The sequence below is a fragment of the Eleginops maclovinus genome, chromosome 23, assembly GCF_036324505.1.
Source record: "Eleginops maclovinus isolate JMC-PN-2008 ecotype Puerto Natales chromosome 23, JC_Emac_rtc_rv5, whole genome shotgun sequence".
Classification (NCBI taxonomy): Eukaryota; Metazoa; Chordata; class Actinopteri; order Perciformes; family Eleginopidae; genus Eleginops; species Eleginops maclovinus.
The window spans coordinates 1,922,747-1,946,768 of record NC_086371.1 but is presented as its reverse complement, the minus strand read 5'-3'; the positions used below and the strand labels follow the sequence as shown (position 1 = coordinate 1,946,768).

General features: G+C 40.9%; 2 protein-coding genes across 2 annotated transcripts in view; one reads left to right on the top strand and one right to left on the bottom strand.

The window, feature by feature from the left end:
- Positions 1–1,576: 1,576 nt before the first annotated feature.
- gm2a (ganglioside GM2 activator) lies at positions 1,577–6,936 on the bottom strand. Its single transcript, XM_063876916.1, has 4 exons — positions 6,750–6,936; positions 4,756–4,908; positions 3,258–3,440; positions 1,577–3,172 (listed from the first exon to the last, which is right to left on the bottom strand). The coding sequence occupies exons 1-4, from the start codon at positions 6,843–6,845 to the stop codon at positions 3,017–3,019; spliced, it is 588 nt and encodes a 195-aa protein (XP_063732986.1). The 5' UTR covers positions 6,846–6,936; the 3' UTR covers positions 1,577–3,016.
- Positions 6,937–7,929: 993 nt separating this feature from the next.
- The window catches only part of shtn3 (shootin 3), a 29,175-nt gene continuing 13,082 nt past the window's right edge, over positions 7,930–24,022 (top strand). Inside the window, exons 1-3 of the mRNA XM_063875995.1 lie at positions 7,930–8,160; positions 12,776–12,836; positions 23,789–23,883. Coding sequence (XP_063732065.1) covers positions 8,098–8,160; positions 12,776–12,836; positions 23,789–23,883 — 219 coding nt within the window. The 5' untranslated portion in view covers positions 7,930–8,097. The remainder of the gene's footprint in view (positions 8,161–12,775; positions 12,837–23,788; positions 23,884–24,022) is intronic.

The following is a 24,022-nucleotide window of genomic DNA, read 5'->3' as shown; positions in this document are numbered from 1 at the left end:
CTTTGTCAAAATAAATAATACAAGGCACCGTGTGATTATGATCTCTTTAAGATGTGGTTTGTTGGAGAAACACATGATAACTCTGAAAGGAATCACAGTGGCTCTTTGGCTTTCGTTCTTCAGCTACAATGGTTTGCCTTTTGATGACAGTCACTTTTCAGATTGCAGTTTAACATCCAGATGTTAGTGTGTTGAGGAAAAACACAGTAATGCAGCAGAAAAATATATCCAAACATTTCAAATGTAACATTAAACACTGAGAGGGAGTGTTTCTGTACATACCTTCACTTCTTTAAGGTGTTGAATGACTCACAGTGTCTGTACCGCTAACTGCTGCCACCTGGTGGTGAGACATGAAGGTGCAAAGTAACTAAGTACATTTACTTGAGTGTTTTCCATGTTATGCTACTTTGTACTTCTACTCATTTGCAGTTCAAAGGTAAATGGTGTACTTTTACTCCACTACATGTGTTTAATCCCTTTAGTTGCTAGGCAGATTAGGATTAATGATGGTAAATATAATCTCCCCTAAATAAGACTGTAGTTCACCTGCAGTAAATCCAGCAGCTACCCTGCAGTATACAAAGCCATTCAAACTAGCTGCACCTTTACCAGCTCTGAGAACACTTTAATGATCAATCATTATAAAACATATCAGAGATATTATTCTGAAATGGACCAATCAGACAATGACTACTTTTACTGTCGCTACTTTAAGTACATTTAGAGGAGAGTACTTTCTACTTTCACTGGAGGAACATTTAGAATACTTTTACTGTGACAGAGTATTCCTACACTCTGGTACTTCTACTTTACTCAAGTACAAGATCTGAGTACTTCTACTTTACTCAAGAACAAGACCTGAGTACTTCTACTTTACTCAAGTACAAGACCTGAGTACTTCTACTTTACTCAAGTACAAGATCTGAGTACTTCTACTTTACTCAAGTACAAGACCTGAGTACTTCAACTTTACTCAAGTACAAGATCTGAGTACTTCTACTTTACTCAAGTACAAGACCTGAGTACTTCTACTTTACTCAAGTACAAGATCTGAGTACTTCTACTTTACTCAAGTACAAGACCTGAGTACTTCTACTTTACTCAAGTACAAGACCTGAGTACTTCTACTTTACTCAAGAACAAGATCTGAGTACTTCTACTTTTACTCGAGTACAGGACATGAGTACTTCTACTTTACTCAAGTACAAGATCTGAGTACTTCTACTTTTACTCAAGTACAGGAGCAGAGTACTTCTCCCTCCTCTGCTTCTCCCAAAGACTACATGTTGATCGTTGACTAAGTTAGTTATTATTAGCAGTGAAAAGTGAAACTGAGACGGAGGTCAGATGTGTGTCGACCAGCGAACAACATTTCCCTGTTCTGCAGCTTCTAAAGCTCCTTGTCTCGTTGGTAAATGTAGGATCTTTGGTTTAAACTTGGGGGACACACTAGGGATAAACATCCTCCTCAAACACACTCTAAAAATGTCTCTTAAAAATATAGGAATTTACTTCAATTATTGCTTAATACTTATAGTAAGAAAGGGAGTTTTAAAAACAGGGAGGAATTGGAAATGCTTGAAGAATTTAATTTTCATTTTGAACATGTGAAATCACAAACATAATGCATCACTTTTTCAAAACCATAGAAAAACAAACAAACAAACAAGAAGGCAAATGAAAATGAGCTAATAACTCCAACATATCAGTCAATGATTTATTGGATAAACAGTGATTCCTCCAATAGATCTAATCAGGCACTTGGTCAATACTCATAAACCAGCTCCTGTCACTGATAACAAATCTATGAACATGAGATGATAAAATTCCCAGCTTTGACTCGTCGTCTCTGAAAAACCCTTTCCCAAACAGAAACGATAAAACGTATAAAATCTTTAATAAAGAATCAGCGAAAAACGGAAAGAGAGAAGGAAGAGCGTCGGAAGTCTGAGAAAAAGTCTACATTTGTTTTCCCAGATTTCAGATTTGATTTGAAATCTGGATTTATTTCGGAACTCTGAATAAAAGTCAGAATTATTTTATCTCAGTTTTTTCTTTCTCAGAATTGTGACTTTGTTCCTGTTTCTCAGTAAAATCTCACATTTCTGACTTCCTTTTTTGAAGTCCCATTTTTTTCAGAACTTTCACTTTTTTTCTGAATTCTGACTTTTTTTTTTTAGATGTCAATTTTTTTTAATTCTCAGAAAAAAGTCAAAATGAATTTTTTACAAAAACAAAAACGTTTTTTAAAATTCAGATTTTTTTTAAGAATTCTGAGAGAGAAGCAGTAGACACTTTAAACAAATAATACTCGACTTTCTTTTGTGGATGACGTTTCCAAACTGTGAGAATCATATATATAAAATGTGTTACACTGGAATGACTTTCAACCTCACCTTCATCTTATTACAGTGGAAACAATTGGCAAAAAACGCACAAAGCGCCCTCAAGCTGAATGAATAATTAACATTCATATTGAAATGATTTTAAAAGGAGCTTTATGTCCGTCTGTTTTTGACTTTTACTCACAAAACAACTGAGTTAAAAGGTGTTTAAGCCATTGGAGGTCAAACACGTTGCAGTTAGACTGTCTTTATCTAAATAAGATGCTGATATTCAATTATAAGTTGATTTCCACATATATGCATGTGATAGCATTTCTAAAAAAAGGACATGTGTTTGATTGAAGCTCATTTTCTGTAAGACAGTGGAGAGAACTGACCTCCAAACCTCCCAAATCAATCGTTTTTGAACACTATTGCATTGTGAATAGCTGCCAGGCCTGTGGTTCTTAGAGGCTGCATTCAATGGGTTTTAAAAACAGAGGAGAGTTTCACTTTCATGCACTCAAATTGAATATTGCTACAGGACTAACTTCCTCTTTGTCCTCAAGTTCAAATGTTGTAAAGCCCCTGTAAAGGTTGACCAGGTTCAGTACCGTGTGCAACTTCTGCTTTCCCAATTTTGAATCTCCCTTATGTGCAAACAGACATGAAGCCGAGTGTGTTTGGGTTCAGGCGGAGTGGAGAGCCAGAGCCAGCTTGAGACAGCCCAGCTCTTTGCCCTCTGCCCCCAAAACCCCCTGCACCCGGTAGTGTCCGTTGGTCAGCCAGTAAGGGAGGTCCATGTCGGGCAGAGAGAAGTCCGACTGGGGAAGAGAGTACGAGCCCTGAGGGGAGAGAGGTCCGTAGAATATGTAAGAAATGTCATGCTTTGGGATAAAACTACTTTTGAAAATCCAGATCAGCACTCACAGCTTTGAAGGGGCAGTGGCAGGGCAGCCCGTAGGTGTGCAGCGGCTCGGGGCAGAGCGGCCCGGGGGGCATGAGCTGGTTCAGGATGTCGCAGGCGTCCTTATAGTGGCAGCTGCCCAGCTCCTCCAGACAGGGAATCTTCACCCAGAACCCTGCTACCTCCTTCTCCAGCGTCACGTTCACCTGGGGAGGAGGAGGAAGAGGAGGAGGAGGAGGAGAGAGTGAGCTTCTTCATGTGATACTCTGCAACCTCAGGTCAGAAAGAGATGCCACAGAAGCTCTGGAAACAGCTTCAATGCTTGACTAATCATCATTACTGATCGTTCTACTCCAATACTGCAAGGACAGAGACAGGGAATGACAGAACAGGGTCTTTAAGAGGAGAAGGGGTCTTTAAGAGGAGGAGAAAGGGTCTTTAAGAGGAGAAAGGGTCTTTAAGAGGAGGAGAAAGGGTCTTTAAGAGGAGGAGAAAGTGTCTTTAAGAGGAGAAAGGGTCTTTAAGAGGAGGAGAAAGGGTCTTTAAGAGGAGGAGAAAGAGAAAGGGTCTTTAAGAGGAGGAGAATTGTTAATGTTTTCACTCTCTCTAGTCAGTAAATGTTAACCACAATCAGTGAAATCCATCTGAAATGTCACATATGTATTACCATTTGCACACACAGGGTTTTGGATAATGAGAAAATAAGAAATGTGTCATGAGAGGTAAAGAAGCCGCAGGACACAAGACTGCATTAAATCAATGTCAAGAAGCTAAGGTTTGTAAAAACAGACCTGCTTTAACTTAAAGGGAACACAAACAAATCATGCTGCTGAACACACACCCCCCAAAAAACACTTAAATACTGGGTTTAAAATATAGTTAAAACAAGGACATGAGAATCATGTGATGACACTCTGTTAGAGTTTAGATTAACAGAGTGCAATAAACATTTAGAAAATAAAGAACAATAAAGAGGAACACGGCTGCTTATAGAAAGAGCTTCGATGAAGTCACATGAAAACAGGAAGGTGTGTGTGTGTGTGTGTGTGTGTGTGTGTGTTCTCCTGTTAAACATGTCACACAGCTCAGGGTCAGTCACTGGCAATAGACAGTTAGTTTATAAGCGCAACAACAAAGAGACACAAACTGATTATGAACAGACTGACACCTGACACAACCGTAAAGAAACACAGAACCTCTAGAAAGACACTCGGAAAAACAACAAAACACCAAAATCCACTACATAGAGAATCAAATTGACCACAAAAAGAAACTAATCCACCATAAAGACACACACAATGTCTCCACAAACACACAAGACAACAACCTTAAGACACAAAATATCCACAAGAAGGAATATCAACCACAACGAGTCAAACTGACTACAAAGACACACTAACTATTGAAATACTCAGAACAAAATTAAGCTTAAAAACGATAGGAGTCTGTGTGTCCTGCCTGGAGACCTAGCCCCCCCTCTAGGTGTGGACCGTGTTTGCGTATCAGCGCAGTGTGACTCACAGACAGCGGGGCAGCGAGCTCCACAGATGTGGATCCAGAAGCCGAGGCGGTCAGGTCTCCGGGGATGGAGATCGGGTCCGGAGACACCGTCAGCGTCTTCAGGACAGCTGGAGCATCGGGCTGTCCGCAGTTCTGCCAGTCGAAACCCAGAATCTACACACACACACACACGCAGAATGAGAGGCAAAAACCAGCCTTTTAATTTATCTGCACGTTTACTACAAATCCTCCATATCTGAGATTACTGAGTCCGTGTGTTTTAGACGTTTGCAGGAGCTGTTTGAACACACAGACCGGTTTATTTCAACGCTTTATGAAAATGAACTTGCCAAGACCTGAAACTCGAGTGAGGTAATCTGCATGTTTGTTTTTCCCACAGTGTGAAGTCTCTTTTGTTCTCTCCACAGCAAAACAAGACATGGTTACCAAACTCTACTCATACCTTTTATACATTTGTGTTGTTGTTTATCGGAGTATTTAATCCTGTAAACAGTTTTATTGATCATGCTTTGTGTCCCTGTGGATTGACAGCATGATTAAAGCAAGGCTCTGTAATTGGCTGATCACATTATGTCTTGTAAATGAAAAGAGTGAGTGATTCAATCCATGAGATTATCAGTTATTCTCTTCCTTTGAGATCACATAAACCGTAAAAAGTAAGAACAGATAAATGGCAGTGTAAAGGGTACTGAAGAACCATGACCCATTTAGGTAAGCTGTGTATTTCTTACAGTGAATTATCTGTGGTTCTTTTAGTCTAGATACCTAAAGTTTACATCCAGACTTCAGGTTTGAGATTACAGCTGTAGCCTCAATATGCCTGGACAGAGGACAGCGTCACTATTAGCTGTTTTATGGCATTATAAGCAGTGTTACTAGCAGTACTTTTATCAGAAGAAGTACGGTATTGTTAACTGTACTATGGTATTATTAGCAGTATTATTAGCAGTAGTATGTTAGCAGTACTTCAGTATTATTAGCAGTATTCTGTTAGCAGTACTTCAGTATTATTAGCAGTAGTATATTAGCAGTACTTCAGTATTATTAGCAGTAGTATGTTAGCAGTACTTCAGTATTATGAGCAGTAGTATGTTAGCAGTACTTCAGTATTATTAGCAGTATTATTAGCAGTACTTCAGTATTATTAGCAGTAGTATGTTAGCAGTACTTCAGTATTATTAGCAGTAGTATGTTAGCAGTACTTCAGTATTATTGGCAGTATTCTGTTAGCAGTACTTCAGTATTATTAGCAGTAGTATGTTAGCAGTACTTCGGTGTTATTAGCAGTATTATGTTAGCAGTACTTCAGTATTATTGGCAGTATTCTGTTAACAGTACTTCAGTATTATTAGCAGTATTATTAGCAGTACTTCAGTATTATTAGCAGTAGTATGTTAGCAGTACTTCAGTATTATTAGCAGTAGTATATTAGCAGTACTTCAGTATTATTAGCAGTATTCTGTTAGCAGTACTTCAGTATTATTAGCAGTATTCTGTTAGCAGTACTTCAGTATTATTAGCAGTATTCTGTTAGCAGTACTTCAGTATTATTAGCAGTATTATGTTAGCAGTACTTCAGTATTATTAGCAGTATTCTGTTAGCAGTACTTCAGTATTATTAGCAGTAGTATGTTAGCAGTACTTCAGTATTATTAGCAGTAGTATGTTAGCAGTACTTCAGTATTATTACCTGTAGTATGTTAGCAGTACTTCAGTATTATTAGCAGTAGTATGTTAGCAGTACTTCAGTATTATTAGCAGTATTATGTTAGCAGTACTATGGTATTATGAGCAGTATTCTGTTAGCAGTACTATGGTATTATGAGCAGTATTCCAGAATTACTATCAGTATCATTAATATCAGTAAACACACCTGAGCCTTGTTTGTTATGAGCCGGTAGCATTATTAGTCCCAGTATTAGGTTAGCAGTATTACAGTGGACTGAGCAGTATTATAGTTCTATCATTGCAGTATTAATAGCAGTAAATCTCACCCGAGCCTTGTGGACTCTCCTCAGTCTGGAGGAGCTGTAGTTTACCTGAGATAAAAGTAAAACCAGGCTAAAAGTGAGGAATACAACTTTGTCCATGATGTTCTTCTCTGAGACAGCGACACAACCCGGAGAAGCAACTAATCTGCCCGGTAACAGAGCACAGAATGTGAGGAGCAGCCACTTCCGTGTTTACTATCACACCGGCCGGTCACATGACCCGAGTCACGTGACGTTAGCATATCTGACGCTGTGATTTTTTAAACACATTTTAAAACATGAATACAAATGTTATAGATTCAGATTTGTACTTTTTCTGTCTTTTATAATGTAATAATAAATAGGCACATCATGTTAAAATAATTGGGAACCTTAAGGTGTAATGGCATGTACGTTCCTCTAGATGTCACTGTAGAGCAGCCTTTCCCACATATAGTACATGATCACACACACACACACACACACACACACACACACACACACACACACACACACACACACACACACACACACACACACACACACACACACACACACACACACACACACAGAGATTCTGATCCCAGTTAAGGAACAAACCATAAAACCAGTTGTATTTATTTATGTTTATGAATCAGCATTTATGAGGGATTGGACATGTCATTTATATTTAGAATAAAAACACAGACACCATATAGGTTATCTTGCACATTGAACAAACAATAAAATAATCAAATTCATTGGAAAAAGTAGTTATAATGAATTTGATTATTGAACACAAACATCGGGGATCACTTACACTACTATAAATAAATACAAATAAAAAAGGCCATTAAATGATAATAGGACTACATGTATGGCTGTCTGCTTCCTTATGAATTATGTTCACCTGCTACAAAATTGAACTTGAATGCAACACTCCATGTCAGACTCTCCCATCAGCACTTGAACGCACCATGACTCCCCAAATTAGCATTTAAAAAGTGGCTGCGGTTTGATTTGTACAATATAAGGGCTTAATTGAAGATGTGCAAGGAGAAATAAACTCACATTTAAAGCAAAGCTAACAGACTTAGCTTGCAGAACATGCTTTTAGTGGATATCCTGCTGTGCACAAATGGTTTAGTCCGACTCTGCCTGCAGCACTGGGAGAGGAGGAAGAGGAGGGAGGAGGAGGGGTTCAGGGAGCCAGATGATGCTGTCAGAGAGGAGGAGGATCACCAACACCGAGCTCTCCATCCCATGTGCTTGGCAGAGGAAAAGGATAATGGTCTCGGGTCCTGTCATGTGCTGCTAGAATAAAGCTGAATAACGTCGCGTGGGTATAACAAAGGACAGCAGTGGGAATAATCCATCTTCTCTTTTCCTCAAAATGCTTCCCTGCTCTTCATCCGCGCAGATGGAGGGATGCGAGGAGGCGCACATGCACACAGAGGTACAGCATACAAAACAGAGAAATATGTCATGTTTCTATCCGTATCCAAAGTGTTCTGCTCACAACCCGTTATGAATGTGTCGGGATTGAAGTGCATGTGTTTCCGGATAAGATGGGACATTTTTGCTCGGTGATATCAGCCGGTGGGATTCGCCGGCCGGCTTCTCCTGGAGGTTTTTTTGGAGACATGAAAGAGCCGGACCCCTCCCTAAAACTGCCTCTCCTCTCGCCATTTCAGCAGAGAGGAGCAATCCTACTGTGTATTCATTCCGGAGATTTTAAAGGGGGATTCATGGGGAAGCTTCATGATTTCTAAATGGTTTTGGGGGATTTTAGAGAGAAATGTGTTGAGTGTAAAGAGCCTGGCAGTCCGAATTCTGGGATAAATATCTGATTTTATTCCCCTTTTAATCAGAAATAGCCTCAGGTTTGAAGATTAGTTCATCTCATTAGAACAAAACACAAACCCTTCATTACTCTACTCATTAGCTGCCTCTAATCTAGCATTTAAGGTAGTATTTTACCCTCACAGTTAATAAGAATGTAGTGGAAATTTAACCCACAACTCCTTCCGATGATGATGCCTTGCTTTACCTACTTAATCACTCACGGAATTGAGCACACAACCCTTGTAATGTCATATTAGCCTAGCCTATAGCTCCACCCTTTGACCTACAGGAAAAACCTTCAGTAACAATGCCTTGCTCAATAATTGGGAGCTTAATCATGACCCAGTGTTTGATAATGCCTTACGTTCCCCATTGACCTACATTCATTTTGCAACAAACCTACCCCAGCGTCCAACTGTGTCAAAATAAAGCTACCCTTTTTACTGGGAATTTAACCCTCATCCTTAGAGGTGTGTTAATGCCTTGCTAATGCCATTGACCTACATCAAAATAAATGGACCACTTGGTTTTTCTTAAGGCGTAGTGGAATGAGTCCTAAACCTCAAAATGAGTCAGCGTTTTCTTTAGTACTTCCTGCTCCCTCGTCAGGGATTCTTTTCTGCAATAATCCAAAAGCCAATGGAAAAATCCCATTGGCTTTTGTCCGAGGGAGCCCTTGTGATGCTAACGTTCATGAGAGATTGTACGTAGAGCTTTATGTGCTTCCAATGAAACTATCAGCATACAGTATACTCATTAATCATCCAATATAGACAAAAGTAATGAACAGAGAGTCGATTAATTGCTCAAGATAGTTGAATATCAAGTTCATTAACAGCAAAAATGGGAAAGTGTGTGTCCAGTTTGAGGGTTGTTTAATGTTTGTCAGAAAAAACAAGCAAGAAGTCACAAGAAAAACAGTCAAAACTGATGTTTTACAGATTTAGTTTGGTGCTTATTGACCCAAAACCTGACTTATTTTAGAAAGACTGTCTGACAAAGTCTATTCTCTGTCCCTCTAATTGAACAGAAGCCAGATTGAAACATTAGTGGGCCCTGGTGGAGGGCCGTCCCCAGCTGGTGCATAAATCAAACAATGTGCCTCCTCTTCCGACCTTTGTTAGAAAGCTCAGCTGGTGCAGACACCCCCGACAAAAAAGAGAATTAGTGCTGCTTATAAAGAAGCAATCAAAGAGCAGCAGAGCAAGCCTAGCTCAACCTGCTGGTGTAATAACATCAAACCACATATCTAAGTGTCAGTTGGGGCTGGGTAGATGGAGGAAACACCGGGATTTTAGCATCTGCAGACCATTTACATGCACTAAAACCTATAGAGCAGACTACAGGAAAGGGACAACCTCCCTAAAGCAGAAAAGGGCCTCTTTCAGCATTAGTATTCAGAGGAAAGTCAGGGACCGCTGACTTCACGTTGACCTTTCAGCAGAGACTGGGGGTTTTCATGTTTTAATTCAAAGGATGGAAGTCAAGTTGTGCATCCCTGTTCTGCAGGGGGAATTGAACCGCTCACCCTCAGTGTCCCCTCTCTGTCTGTCTGCCGGAGAACCCGTCGCCCGCACTGCTCCTCAGGGAGATGTGAGCTGACAGAGTGTGAGACTGCAGGTAGAGCGGAGACAGAAAGTGGGACAAACGCTTCCTGCTGCTGGAGGAGAGAGATGATCAGCTTCCTTTAGTCCTCCTATCTGAGGATGTAGCGGTGACGCCCTGCAGAGACTCAGATTCAATATGTCAGGATACCTCTTAAATATCTGTCATTACTCCAAGTGTTGTCTAAATTAGACTGTGGTGAATCAATCAGCATCTGAATATCTTATTTAACCCAGGGGAATTTGTGTTGCGTGACAAATATCGATAAACAAATACAACAGTTAAGATCCAAAATAAACATAAATATATTTATTAAAAAAGGAGCTCGCATCAAAACAATTTCAAGTAAATAAAATACAAATATTTATTTAAAAAATAAGAAGTTTAAGTAAGAATGTGCTAAAAAAGACGACATCAAACAAAATAAAGATATTTATTTAAACAGAGGAAGTACACAACGGTCGAAAAGTTGCAGAAAATTGACTTGCAGGTTCATCTGGCTCGAGGGAAAAAGAAACTACGATTAGAAAAACGGAAATGAAGATGAGGTGCAGGTGGAAAGCTGAGGTGAGTGCAAGACAGATGGGATGTGGAATAAAAAGAAAGTCCACCTGGTGGACAGGTAAGGAATAACTGGAGGAGTCTGGGTAAGAGTGGATTCGCTTGAAGAGACACAGGCAGATAAGCAGGACTCTAGACATTTGAGGCGGACTATGTGACACTTTCTCTTGTTTCAATACTGTTCGTTTGGTTTACTTCTAATTCATCTCCTACAATTGTCCAACCTTGAGCAATTTAAACCTGCATCAATGTCTTTCCATTTGAAATGACTGCTAATTGTCCCAAGAAGGACATAGTAACTAAAAGTGGGACTTTAAATCCTCAATGTCTAAAGCACTCATTTAAACACTGGCCTTCTTTTTGAGAAATCTTAGTTGTAACACAATCTTTTGGAGGCCATGCGCCCCGTTTTGAGCCAAAGTGGGGTGCAATGTTGGTCATTGTCTTTATTAAGGAGCAACTACTGCTTCAGTAAATGGTATCCTTTGGTTAACCTTCAGGAGTTGAAGCATCTTGTTACCGAATCAGGATGCTTTGCTCCAGAATTACAGTAAAACTTGTGAATGTTCAGTACGTAATGACTGAATGTACTTGCAGTCTTTCTTCAGGTGGTTGTCGGAACCCTAAATGGAGTCTTTTCTTTGTTTGTTTGCCTTAACTTTTACACACTCGAGTTCACTGCGTTCTCTACGACTTCCAATTACCGTTTTAAATGAAGCGTGTTCAGATCAGCAGCATTTCAGACTCTCAGCTACCGAATGCGGTCAATCAGAAGGCCGATGCACATCGCCGTCCAATAAAGAAAAGAGGCTGGAACTCCAGCTCAGACGGAGGAGAGATGACGTCACTGCTTTGTTACCCTGAATCTAGACAGGAGAGGGAAAGAAGTGTAGTATAAAACTGAAGGTCAACATGATCCTTCAACGCCATCTGTTATTGGATGTCTCTGACTGAAACGCACCCTGGGAACCTTAAATGTTGCTTGATTTCTGTCTCTTTTCTAATCAAATGACCAGTTCATTAAACCAGGAGAGTTTTATGTCCATCACCGTACTGTTCAACATGTATAACTCTTGTTTCCATAACTAATTTTACTCTAATTTTGAGCATCAGAAACACTGTATCGTAACTCAGTCACACAAAAAGGTTTCTACACTCGCTTGAGGTGCTTTTGTCGAGCGATTTGAAGCCCAAATAAGATCTGGAAAAGCATTTGTTGAATATTAAACTCACATGCTGTTTCTGTTGTTGCAATCGGTCCGAATATATATTTGAATGCTCTTCAAACAGGGCCAATACTAGCCAAAGCGCAGCCCCAAATACTGAGTTAAGTCATTGGTTACCACAAAGGTTTTTAAAGGGACTGGTCTGGGTTTGATTTACTCTACATATTGTGTGCATTGTGTGTCCTTTCCAAATATGAATCCTGCAGTCTGTCCTTGAATGTTGACGCAGGTTTGCACTTGTTAATCTCGGTGACGTCCTCCTGTTTCATCGCCCAGCGTCTCCACAGCTGTTCATCTTAAATGTAGAACAATAGGACCAATAGTGCGTCATCAGCAGGGGCAGAAAGGGTCGATCTGTTATCAGAGGTGATGAGCTGTCGGTGGTGAAAGTAAAGGCCAGGGAACATTTGAAGACGATGGAGAGAGGCAGGGAAGGTTGGAATTAGACCAAAATGTCCATATCGTCCCTCTGTGTCTCTGGGTATGTGAAGATTTAAGAGAAGACAGACAAAGCCTGCTGTCCTTTGGAACACTCTCCAATGCATTCAAATGTAAACGTATGCAATTCATCTTCACAGTTGGTCCATGAACTCATGAAAACCGATTTCATGAGTTTCAAATTGACTGGATTTCCCCGTTGTAGAAATGGATCGGGAGTTAGCTGGTGTTTTATAACAGCTCAGTGCAAACAGCCTGTGGTGGTGTCTGACTAACAGTGTGTGTGTGTGTGTGTGTGTGTGTGTGGGTGTGTGTGTATGTAACTGTACCCTGGTGTCAGTGACCTGTATGCTCAGTGTGATGTAATGAGTCGACCTGCTGTCTGTCCCTCTGCAGTGCAACAGACTGACGGAGGAGAGAGACGAGGCCGAGAGACAACTCAAACACATCAAGAGAGGTGGGTCCATCTTCCTATGCATCACACACACACACACACACACACACACACACACACACACACACACACACACACCAAGCTGCATTTGGTGTTTAGGGTTAGGGTTTGATGAATACCATTATCTGAAGACCTTGTGATCGGGGTTTTTGTTTTGGACTAAGCTTTCTTTAAACTTCCTCCATCTTCAGGTTTCTTTGTTTGTCACGCAAATAAAGGTTTGAATGACAAAACTATAACATTGTAAGATCATTTATGCATTCTCTATACATTTTGACATCAACAAAAGTCAGAAAATCCATCAAAAATACTTCCTTTAAGACAAACATTTGAAAGAAAAAGCCAAATTTATGACCCAAATATTGTAAACTTCCGTAGACTTCCTGTTTCAAAATGTTCTCTTTTTATGCAAAGACCAATTAATAAGACATTAAGGGAGTCCTCACTTGCAGTTCTTCCCACAGATTGTAAAATAAGTATAAGTAGAGTCTGGCTTTGAAAAGTGAAGCCAATGAAAGACTGCATATACCTGCATTCTGTGGAATATCCGTCAGATTCCATAGAAGTCTACGAGAAAATCCCCTTACTTCTCTCTTGATTTATTACCCAAGTAAAAATCTTCCTGATGAGTTTGTAGTCTCAATTGCTAGTTTGAAGTCTTCTTCAATTCAGCATGATGTTCATTGTGTAAATGATTGCACAATTTAGGGTAAAACAGGTGATGAAACAGGGTGTCCTTTAGGGCGGAGCTACTACAGATACCTGTCCATCTGGATAGAGGCGTAGCAATGCTTCCCTCATCAGGCTCAAAAGGAACCAAGAAGGCCAAGGTTAAGACGTTAGTGTACACAGATATGTACAATAATAATCTCCACTTCTTTGTATGCAGTCTGGTTGTGTTTTGGGACTTTTTTCGATCTCTTTCAGTCGTGTTTTCAAATCTCAACCCCTATTTCTTTTGCGGTGCAATGTTTGAATGTTCCAGACGAACAATGGCCATTAATTAGAGCCAAGTTCAATTAAGCTCATCCCTTTAAAAGGTTAAACACAGCCGATCGGGTAGCACGGAGCAGGAGGACACCTCATCCCGCCTACACTCAGACAGGTGACACCTCCACTTCCTCCCCCTTCACACCTGTCCTGTCCTCACTTCTGTCGACTTCACATCACCCACACCTTTTCCTCTGAATGGGTGAGTTTAAATGAGGAGGGGAGGGTCTGCCGGTTTCTTTGATGACTGTCTGGATATTTAAGCCAACAGTGGGAGAGCTTTAGTGTTTCATTTGGAGATTAGCTTCTGATGCTAGCTGGTAGGAAGAGGGCTGCCGTCATGACTGTTTGCACAGGTAAGACATTGGGTTTCTACAGCTTTTATTGGTAATAATAAGATAGCAATGCTCATGCTTTGGTGATGCTTAGGGGTTTAACATTTTGATATAAGCACTATTTTACTTTGAGGAAGCTTTGAATTGTGGTCCATCAGTTTTTTCTTTCTTTGAGTTTTGAATATTATAACTGAAGATACACAGAAAAGACATGTGGTACTTTGATAGGAACCTCAGTTATAAACACTTCAAATCTACTCGTGACCAGCTTAGTCTCTAATATTATACATCAATTGACGAGCCAAACATAGCTGATCTTCACTTGAAGGCGTTCAATATTTAAACCACCTTCATAACTACAACAGACCAGATGTGAGAGAGGGATGTACCGACTAACAGAACGTAACACAACATAAAGAATAAAGAATGAAATAATATAAAGGCAAAAAATAAATAGAAATAAATAAATACAAAACCAAATTAAAAAGAATAATTCTAAAAAGACAAACAAATCAAATATAATAAAGAGGAAGGGGGGGGGGGCGGGGGGTGTCCATTAATCAGTAGACAGAAATGCGTGAGATTGGAAGAAGGTTAGGAAGGGTTGCCATTGAGTGTAACACCTGGAGGTTTCGCCTTTTAGGAAAGGCATAACGTCCCTGAGCCACAAAAACAAGCATCTTTTCCAGACAGTTTTCTTAGTCTTTATTTTGGCTTCATTTCCTTTTAATTGTGGTTCTTTCCGTCGCATTCCACCTAAATCTGCAGAGTTTGTGACTCTTGCTGTTCGATTGCCATTAAACAGCTCCATATTTGACCGCCATTGGATAAAAAAGCAGATCCTGCAAGGGTTTGACTTTTAAAAACTAGAGCAATCAAGATGTGGGACATCGTTTGAAGATGTGGGACAAAGGATAGAAATGCTGTCTGTCCTGCATAAAGCGGGTCACCTGGTCATCCTATCAGTGTGAGGCACGTTTAGTTTCAGAGCTGCAGGATGTTGACGGATAAATCGGGCATAATGTGCATATCTTAGACAAGTCTTCATTGGTGTCAGTAGAGTTCAGAAGGTCACGGTAAAAGCAAGGACGTCTGTGTGACAGGAAGTTGATCAAATGCATGCAGAATGGCTACGTTTCCTTGGGGTAAAGCAACACTTTACAGCAACTTCTAGAAACGTATGGTCATTCATTGGAATAATGTACCATATGTTGTCAAGTACGACTCAAATAGGACTACCAGCTGTATCTTTTGTCCATGTTTTGATGACATAAAATACACAAAAGCTGAGGAAAGAGTTGAATAACCATCACAGTCCAGTCTTTAGTGAATGATGTATGTAGCATTTCAATCCATATACTGTCTATAGCAGTGTGTACAGCAAGCCACAAAGTTTACTAAGGGCTGTTACTCTCAGAATTCCTCATGCTTTACAGACGAAAGGGGAAAATGGCTGCATAAACGGACTCAATGATTATATTTCCACTTATTTACTTGGAAACCAAACAGCATGTAAAGCTGGATGTACAACCTGAAGACATCTAGGCTGGGAAATTAAGATTTAAGGTCATTTTGTGCTTCTATTTCACATTTAAAAGGGACATTAATGATGAAACACTGCAAGACAAACACACGATTAGCCAAAAACTTGTCTGAAGCAGCAAAACCGGACCTAAGTTCTTCCGAGTCAGCAGAAAGGAATGATCCTCCTCTTCATGGCGGGTCTCGTCGTGTCACCCGTTCAGTCTCTCGTTCATTCCCTCATTTATTCATCCCCGGCCGCTCCCCAGGGAACACAGCAGTCGCGCTTGTCATGTTATTCCTGTGAATTATTAAAAACCCCCTGCTATGAATTATTCAGCAGCAGAAAATGGGGGAAGGATGAGTGTTTGAGTGGGTGTGTGTGTGTGTGTGTGTGTGGGGGGGGGGGTTACCACTCCTGCCTGACTCTCTATCCATTGTGGTCCTTCAAAAGGCCTTCCTACCGGCATACTCCATATTTGATGGCCACATTTTTAATGGATATAATGAGGCTGCCAGGTACTTCATTTGAGGCTCCTTTGAATCCCAAAAGGCCAGACCGGGCGAATCAAGCGACTATCAGCCAGAGAAAACATGACCCGACCCCAGACTCTCCGTTAGATACTCCACACCTCCATAGTGGACGCTCACAATGGCATTGAATTTACTCCAGAATGCATCTCGGCGGCTCACAGAGGGACGTACTAGAAGTTGTTCTATTTATTGTCCCCAGAGGATGAATCCTGAGTGCAACATTTTGGACTGCAACAAAAAATATCTACTATTTCATGAAACCCATTATTGGTGTGTTGTGGTGTCTGATTCTGCAGAGGAGCCTACAGCCTGGTGTCTGGACATCAACCTGAACCAAACTGTAGGGCTGTAAGGATATTTTGACCACAGGCGTTTCAGAGGTTGATAGGAAACACACAGTAGCAGCATCTCAGTTACACTCACTGTCCCCGGAGATGAATCCGGACTGCAGCCATCAGCTCAAAGCTTCCAACATTTTGGACTGCAACAAAAAATACCTCCTTTTTCAACATTTTTGAGCAGGAAAAATAATGAATAGACATTTTATTAAAAGCAGAATCCCCAAAAAACTGGTCAGGACTCATGACTTATAAGCAGTGATGGGCAAGTTACTTCCAAACTGTAATGCAGTACATATTACTTATTGCTGTCTTCTTAAAGTAATCAGTTACATTACATCATCACTGTCTCTGAACTGTAATGCGTTACTCTACTTTTGCGTTACTCTGAGTTACTTTCACCAAAATAACCTCTAAAGTTTGGCTTTAAATGCTAACATGTAGTTTACTGCAGCTCATTAATTAAAGCTATCTATGGCAGTATGCTGAAATTAAACGTGTGCTCCGTTTCAGTGGGCTGGATAATCTGTGATACCGGTACCAGTGACGTCTCTGTGTGTCATTAATAACATGTGAGTGGAGCCTCTGCACGGCCCTGTGACCTGCTGCATATGAACCAGTCTCTATGCAGCGTTAGCTCACCTGGTCATTGGTGTGTTAACGGGGATTTGGCTGACAAGCTTTCTAAAAGCCGGAGATTCCAAAAAGGACAGAGGCTGCAGATCTTCAACACTGAGTCTCTGAACTTCTTGGGGTTCAAGCAGCAGACCCAGAGAAAGTTACCTTCTGTTGCTTCGGCCTGCAGCTCTGCATTGTGAGCCTGCAGCTCTGCATTGTGAGCCTGCAGCTCTGCATTGTGAGCCTGCAGCTCTGCATTGTGAGTCTGCAGCTCTGCATTGTGAATCTGTTCCTGCAGCTCTGCACTGTGAGTCTGCAGCTCTGCACTGTGAGTCTGCAGCTCTGCACTGTGAGTCTGCAGCTCTGCATTGTGAGCCTGCAGCTCTGCATTGTGAGTCTGCAGCTCTGCATTGTGAGTCTGTTCCTGCTGTCCTCTTAACCAATAGGAAACAGGCTTACTGAGTTACTGTTCTCCCTGCACAATTGTTTCTCTGGTGTCGGAATGTCTCACGATGTTTGTGAGTTCTTAGAAACTAAACACCACATCATTTAAAATGTGTTGTAACTGTTACTGAGAATTGTAAGGGGTATTATATTACCCACATTTCAGAAGTAGTGCGTTATATTACTGTGTTATATTACTGCGTTATATTACTGCGTTATATTACTGTGTTATATTACTGTGTTATATTACTGTGTTATATTACTGCGTTATATTACTGTGTTATATTACTGCGTTATATTACTGTGTTATATTACTGTGTTATATTACTGTGTTATATTACTGTGTTATATTACTGCGTTATATTACTGCGTTATATTACTGCGTTATATTACTGTGTTATATTACTGCGTTATATTACTGCGTTATATTACTGTGTTATATTACTGCGTTATATTACTGCGTTATATTACTGTGTTATATTACTGCGTTATATTACTGCGTTATATTACTGCGTTATATTACTGTGTTATATTACTGCGTTATATTACTGCGTTATATTACTGTGTTATATTACTGCGTTATATTACTGCGTTATATTACTGTGTTATATTACTGCGTTACAGCAAAAAGTAATACATTACTGTAACTCTGTTACTTTTGTAACGCGTTACACCCAACACTGATGGTAAGTGACATGAAATAATTAGGGATACAATGCAGACAGAAATACACAGAATAGATATGCACCTTTATGAAGAGGGTTTAAGGTGGATTCCTGGAATAAAACAAGAAGAAGAAGACGTTTCTTTGCCTTCTGCAGAACATAATTCAGGGGAAAGTGCCTGGGAGAAACTCGAGGAAGTTTGGTAGTTTCTGAACTTTATGTTAAATTAGAAAACGTCCTCCTCCCCACAGCCATGTTCCTGAGTCTCTCAGCTGAAAGGATGGATGTTGAGCTGATGTCTTTCTGTCTCTAAGCTATATTTAATCCGGAGCAGCAAGTCGAGCTGAGTGTCAAACATGCCTCAGTGGATGGGAGTTTTATAAAGAGATTCAAATCAGATGGAGGGAGAGAAATAAGTCACTTTTATACATCCATGATTTAAAAAAAGGTGCACAAGATCCAAGCTATGCAAAGGTACTCCCAAGGGAAATCAATACAAATATATAGGATGGGAAAATATCCCCGAAAAAATAAATGAAACATAGCAAACAAGAAAGACGATATCAGCTGCAAAAAAAAGGAGTAACTTGCCGGTTCTGCTGGCCTGGAACCGAGATCAACCTGAGCAAAAGTGGTTCATAGTTAGCATGGTGAGGAATACAATTGTCACAGAAGCAAAAGAGCCAAGAAGGCAGCCACACACTGGTTCAACTTGCAAACCAGTTGAGAACCAAACCAGCACCAGCACAGAACTAGAACAGATCTGTGGAAAAGCGGGTATTACAGTAGCGTCTGATGCTGCTGTAAGTGAGCATGTAGCTCGAAGCTAACTGTGATACCACTCGTCTTTTCAGAGCTGTTAGCCTGTAGCGTCGTTAGCTCACAGCCCAGTTATTCAGTCCACTGTACTCTGTGGATGAAAGCCTGTGGCTGCACTTTCCCTGCTGGTAACGACACACTGAGAGCACAAAGAACCGACAAACTGGTGACAACAGAGCAGGGAAGTGTCATTTCACCAGTGGTAACCTTTATGGCATCAGGATGGCGAGCCCTGGGACATTCGGTTGGCATGCCTTGTGTTTATTTTCATCATTTTGTTTAGTCTTTAAGAATGGGATACACTTCAAACATGACTATCAGTTTCCCTTAGCCTTAAATGTAGTCTTAGAAAGTCATTTTCTGTCTGAAAAACCCAATGATTTGTACTACTTTGTATTCATATTGATATAAAAACTGCGAAAAACAGCAAATCTTCACATTTCAGAAGCTGAAAAGAGGAAATATTGAGCATTTTCTTGGTTAATAAATGACTTAACTTTTGTATTAAATCATAAAAGACTGTTTGATTAATTGACTAATGCTGTTATTGATTTGTTTCAACAACAGAAATTGATATCGGACGTCATTTCTTCCTCAAATCAGAGCTGTGGTCTGTAACTGAACCACAGTTTTGATGTTGCACAATGGTTGACTTACTGATGCTTTCATCCTCAAATTGCATACCAACAAAACAAAGAATGACTGTTGTTAATTGATTAATTGACTGTCACATGAATGAGAAACATCAAGCTTTTACATAAAGGCCCAAACCTGGACTGATGGGTTTTTGGCGTCCATTTTTGTTTTTCAGTCCAAAAACCCGCTCATATTTACAGCTGTGGATTTGTGGAGCAGAAGCTTAACAGAAGCACTTGAAGGCAGGATTAGCTCCTCTATTGTTCACAGCTTAGCTCCGTTAATGTCACAGCTTAAACACAACCGGCACACACTCTTTCTTTTGGTTGTAAATGTTCGCTTTTTAGACCAAAATCTGACATTTTCAGTCAATGACTCATCGCAAAAAAATCCCAATTCTGACTGGAACTGGAAGTGTGTTAATTCCCCGTCCATCTCTAACGGTTTTAACACGGAGCTGGGATTTCAGCAGAACCCGTGGATGAATGTGTTTACCGTTGGCTAATCCTCCAAATCATCTGTTAATAACACGCCGTCACTAAAGAGGCTTTCGGTTCAGGGCTGACAAACAAAAGCAGCGTTCTGTTTTTAGCCCGGCGGATCATTACGGGTTTTAACAACACGTCATTTCTCTCCTGAACTCTGCTGACCCAGAGCACTTCCTGACAGGAGGCTGGAGGACGGACTGTGTCTCTGGGAGGCTTTTAAGCTCTCCGTTATGTGCTTGCGCCTCTGGGAATGATGTCCAGCTGAGGTTGTATTTTTACTTCCACCAAGGAGGTTTGTTTTTCTGTTTGTTTGTCAGCAGGATTACAGAAACTCTACTGGTCCAATGTTCATGAAACTTGGTGGAAAGGTGAAGTGAGGGCCAGGGAAGAAGCCATTACATTTTGGAGTGAATCGTTAGCTTGTTTGGCACGTAAAATATCATGAGTACAGCCAACAGCTCAAAAAATAGGGGTGCTAAACAAGGAGGTTGGTTCGTATGTTTGTCAGCAGATTACACAAATATTAAAGGCCCAATTTTTATGAAACTTGAAAGGTGAAACTCTTCCAACATTTTGGCTGACATTTAGACATTCTTGTAAGAAAACAGTTGGGACACATTTTGTTAAAGGCAGAATGGGTAGGATTTCTTAAAGACAAAAACAAATGTATGGACTCTTGACTTATGATCCACTACTGGTGTGTGGTGGTGCCTTTTCCCGCAGAGAGCCTCTTTCTGGACCTCTTATGTTGTCAGTTCTGGACATCAACCTCTATAAAAACATAGGTGACGAATCCTAAGCACACATCCTAGAGGAAGCTTAGAAAATAAACCTGTTTGGAACGCTGACTTCTGGTTTCACACAGCACAGTGAGTGGTCTCCTGGGTGTAAACAAGTACTTATAATAAGTGTGTTGAGTAATTACCTTATGTTACATACAAAGGCTAAGTTAAGTGTCTTAGAGGTGAGAAAAAGTTAAGTACGTTAAGTAGTTAAGTGCTTACCTACATATGTAAAAATAACTAGACAGAAAAACACAACAGCCCCAACCTCCTCCACTTGTCGCTCTTTACAGTATCATCACATGACTTCCTCCTGGAGTAATAATACTCTGGCCACTAAGGTCAACACCTAGCGAGAAACGTGAAAAAATGTGCGATAAAACGCATTCTTATGAATTCACCTGTCTAAAATCCACTTTGCATCCTCGGTAGAGTTGGGGAAACACTACACTTCAACCCACTTGGTCACGAGCACGTAAATCCACATTAGTTAGTGGGTTGTTTTAAGTGACCTTCAACCCCGTGATAGCATTTATCTGTCAGCCCAGTGTCAGGGAGGCTCAGTCTGTGAGGAAAGCGAGGAGAGAGGAAGAAGGAGGACGGGGGGAAGCTTCTGGATCTATTTTTAATCCCTCATTCAATGTTTAATGCCTGTGGATGGGCCTGCGGTGGTGGTGGTGTGATTCCCTCCCAGCCAGAGACTCATTTACACACACTCTATTTATTTATTGGCTCTCACACACCACACGGCTCATCGACCTCCTCCCGGCTGCAGAGTTTTTACTCCGTTATAACTTCCAGTAACCTGTGAAAGATGTGATCAGTAACCTTGCTATGATCATCCGGTACTCCTGAATACTTATACAGTGGCACAGGTACATTCATCCAAACTCCTGCTCCATGCTGCGGTTTGACTTCCTGCCCTCCATGCACCCAGCTCTGGTTCTGAACATCAGCACGGGATGGAAATCACTGCTGCAGAAAAAGCTATCCGAGATGTGTGAGTGTCTCTGGCAGCGTTGGAGGCCAGGAACACACTCGGCTGTGTGTGTGTGTGTGTGTGTGTGTGTGTGTGTGTGTGTGTGTGTGTGTGTGTGTGTGTGTGTGTGTGTGTGTGTGTGTGTGTGTGTGTGTGTGTGTGTGTGTGTGTGTGTGTGTGTGTGTGTGTGTGTGTGTGTGTGAGCAGTATAGTCAGGTTTGGAGGCCTGCACATCGACCAGGAGCAGTCTGTTAATGGATCAGGATGTGAGAGCTTCCTGCTGCTGTAAGACGACCCACGGGTCACATCACTGGAACTGAAACCATCAATGAAGATTCAGAGGCTCTATCTGACACAATGCACGACAGCGGCAGCGGAGTTTAAGCAATACAAACCTAAATTCCAAGGCTCCTTAATCAATGCAACATGCAACACTTAAAATATAAAAGAAGAACGTAGTGCAGGCTGTGGATACTCTTGTAAAGGACTATTTTTATCTTGTTTCACTGTCTTTTGTCTGAATATCATTGGGTTTCTTGCAGAAAAGGGAGGCCATAAGTGGGTATATTGGAAAGAATGATATTATTTTGAAGTACATGGAGTGTTGTAGCAACTAAACTGTGAAGCAAGGCATCCCTCAGTCAGTATTTGATGAAAATATTCACTCTTATTCCCAGGATAATAAGGATATACGTTCCCTTATCTGAGCTTCTACACCCATGAAGAACATGTGCAGTGTTTCTTGGATCAGACCTCAGTTTATAGCGTGTTATTTTGAGCCAGTGAAAAATAATGCTTATTCATTACACATGTTTAGGACACCAGAAATCCACCTGAAATGTGCATAATGTGTCCCATTTAACATCTAATTTGAATTATGGTATACATTTCTGAATGAACACAAGTTGCAGAAACCAAAGACATGAAGAACGATCTTTGTTTTTGACACAGTGGCATTTCTACTTCATCACACCCGGTCTCCTGGCTTTCCAAAGTCTCCATATCTGGGTCATTTTAAAATAAGCGAGGGTTAGCTGAGCTCTGGTGACATGTTGGACAGCTGCAGGCGTCCCTCAGCCTCAGGATCAGTGTGTGTGTGTGTGTGTGTGTGTGTGTGTGTGTGTGTGTGTGTGTGTGTGTGTGTGTGTGTGTGTGTGTGTGTGTGTGTGTGTGTGTGTGTGTGTGTGTGTGTGTGTGTGTGTGTGTGTGTGTGTGTGTGTGTGTGTGTGTGTGTGAGTTGTTTTTAGCTGTTTGTGTTGACACAGAAAAAACACTGTCTACACAAAACACCACAGAAGAAGAAACGCTGCAAATCTCGGCTCCTGAGTTTGGGTTTCAACAGGAATCTCAGGACTGGATTGCACAACATCTCCTAAGTCTAGGGTTTGATCTGCATGCTGTGCACCTGCAGATGATTTAGTTTTCACTGAAGGGATATATTCTTAGATGCTATCTGCTCATACGGTGTATAGAAACGTGTAAAATAAGTAGGTTTCCACTTTCAAAAACCTCTAAATCTTGCTCATATGCTGCAGGTATGAATTACTGCATGCTTCTCCCTTTCAATAAAGGTGTATTCCTTCACATACAGGAGTCTTTACCAGAAAATCCAAAGGGAACTCCATCTATTCTACAAATCAGGGTATAGGTGTGGGAGAGTTCTAAAAAAAAAGATGTTCTGTAAGATGTTGCATTAAATCACCTTTCTCTCCTTTCCTTTCGTGTGTGTGTGTGTGTGTGTGTGTGTGTGTGTGTGTGTGTGTGTGTGTGTGTGTGTGTGTGTGCTTTGTGTGCGTGTGTCCTCAGTGTCTCAGATGGTGATTGAGGAGGTGAGTGTTTTGCAGACTCAGCTGGAGATCGAGAAGTCCTGCCGGGAGAATGCAGAGGCGCTGGCCACAAAGGTCAGACACACACACACACGCACACACACACGCTCAATAATCAATACTAAGATTAGCATAATTTGGGGTTCAGCTGGCATTAGCAGGAGGACAGAGCTGACTCAGCATGACTTAGGATGACTCAGTAAATGCCCCGCTG

Excerpts from the sequence above, each read along its gene's own strand:
- gm2a (XM_063876916.1), bottom strand. The coding sequence starts at position 6,845 with ATGGACAAAGTTGTATTCCTCACTTTTAGCCTGGTTTTACTTTTATCT. Across the intron at positions 4,909-6,749 it reads GGAGAGTCCACAAGGCTCGG|ATTCTGGGTTTCGACTGGCA; the intron begins GTGAGATTTACT and ends GTGTGTGTGTAG. Across the intron at positions 3,173-3,257 it reads GCCACTGCCCCTTCAAAGCT|GGCTCGTACTCTCTTCCCCA; the intron begins GTGAGTGCTGAT and ends CTCTCCCCTCAG.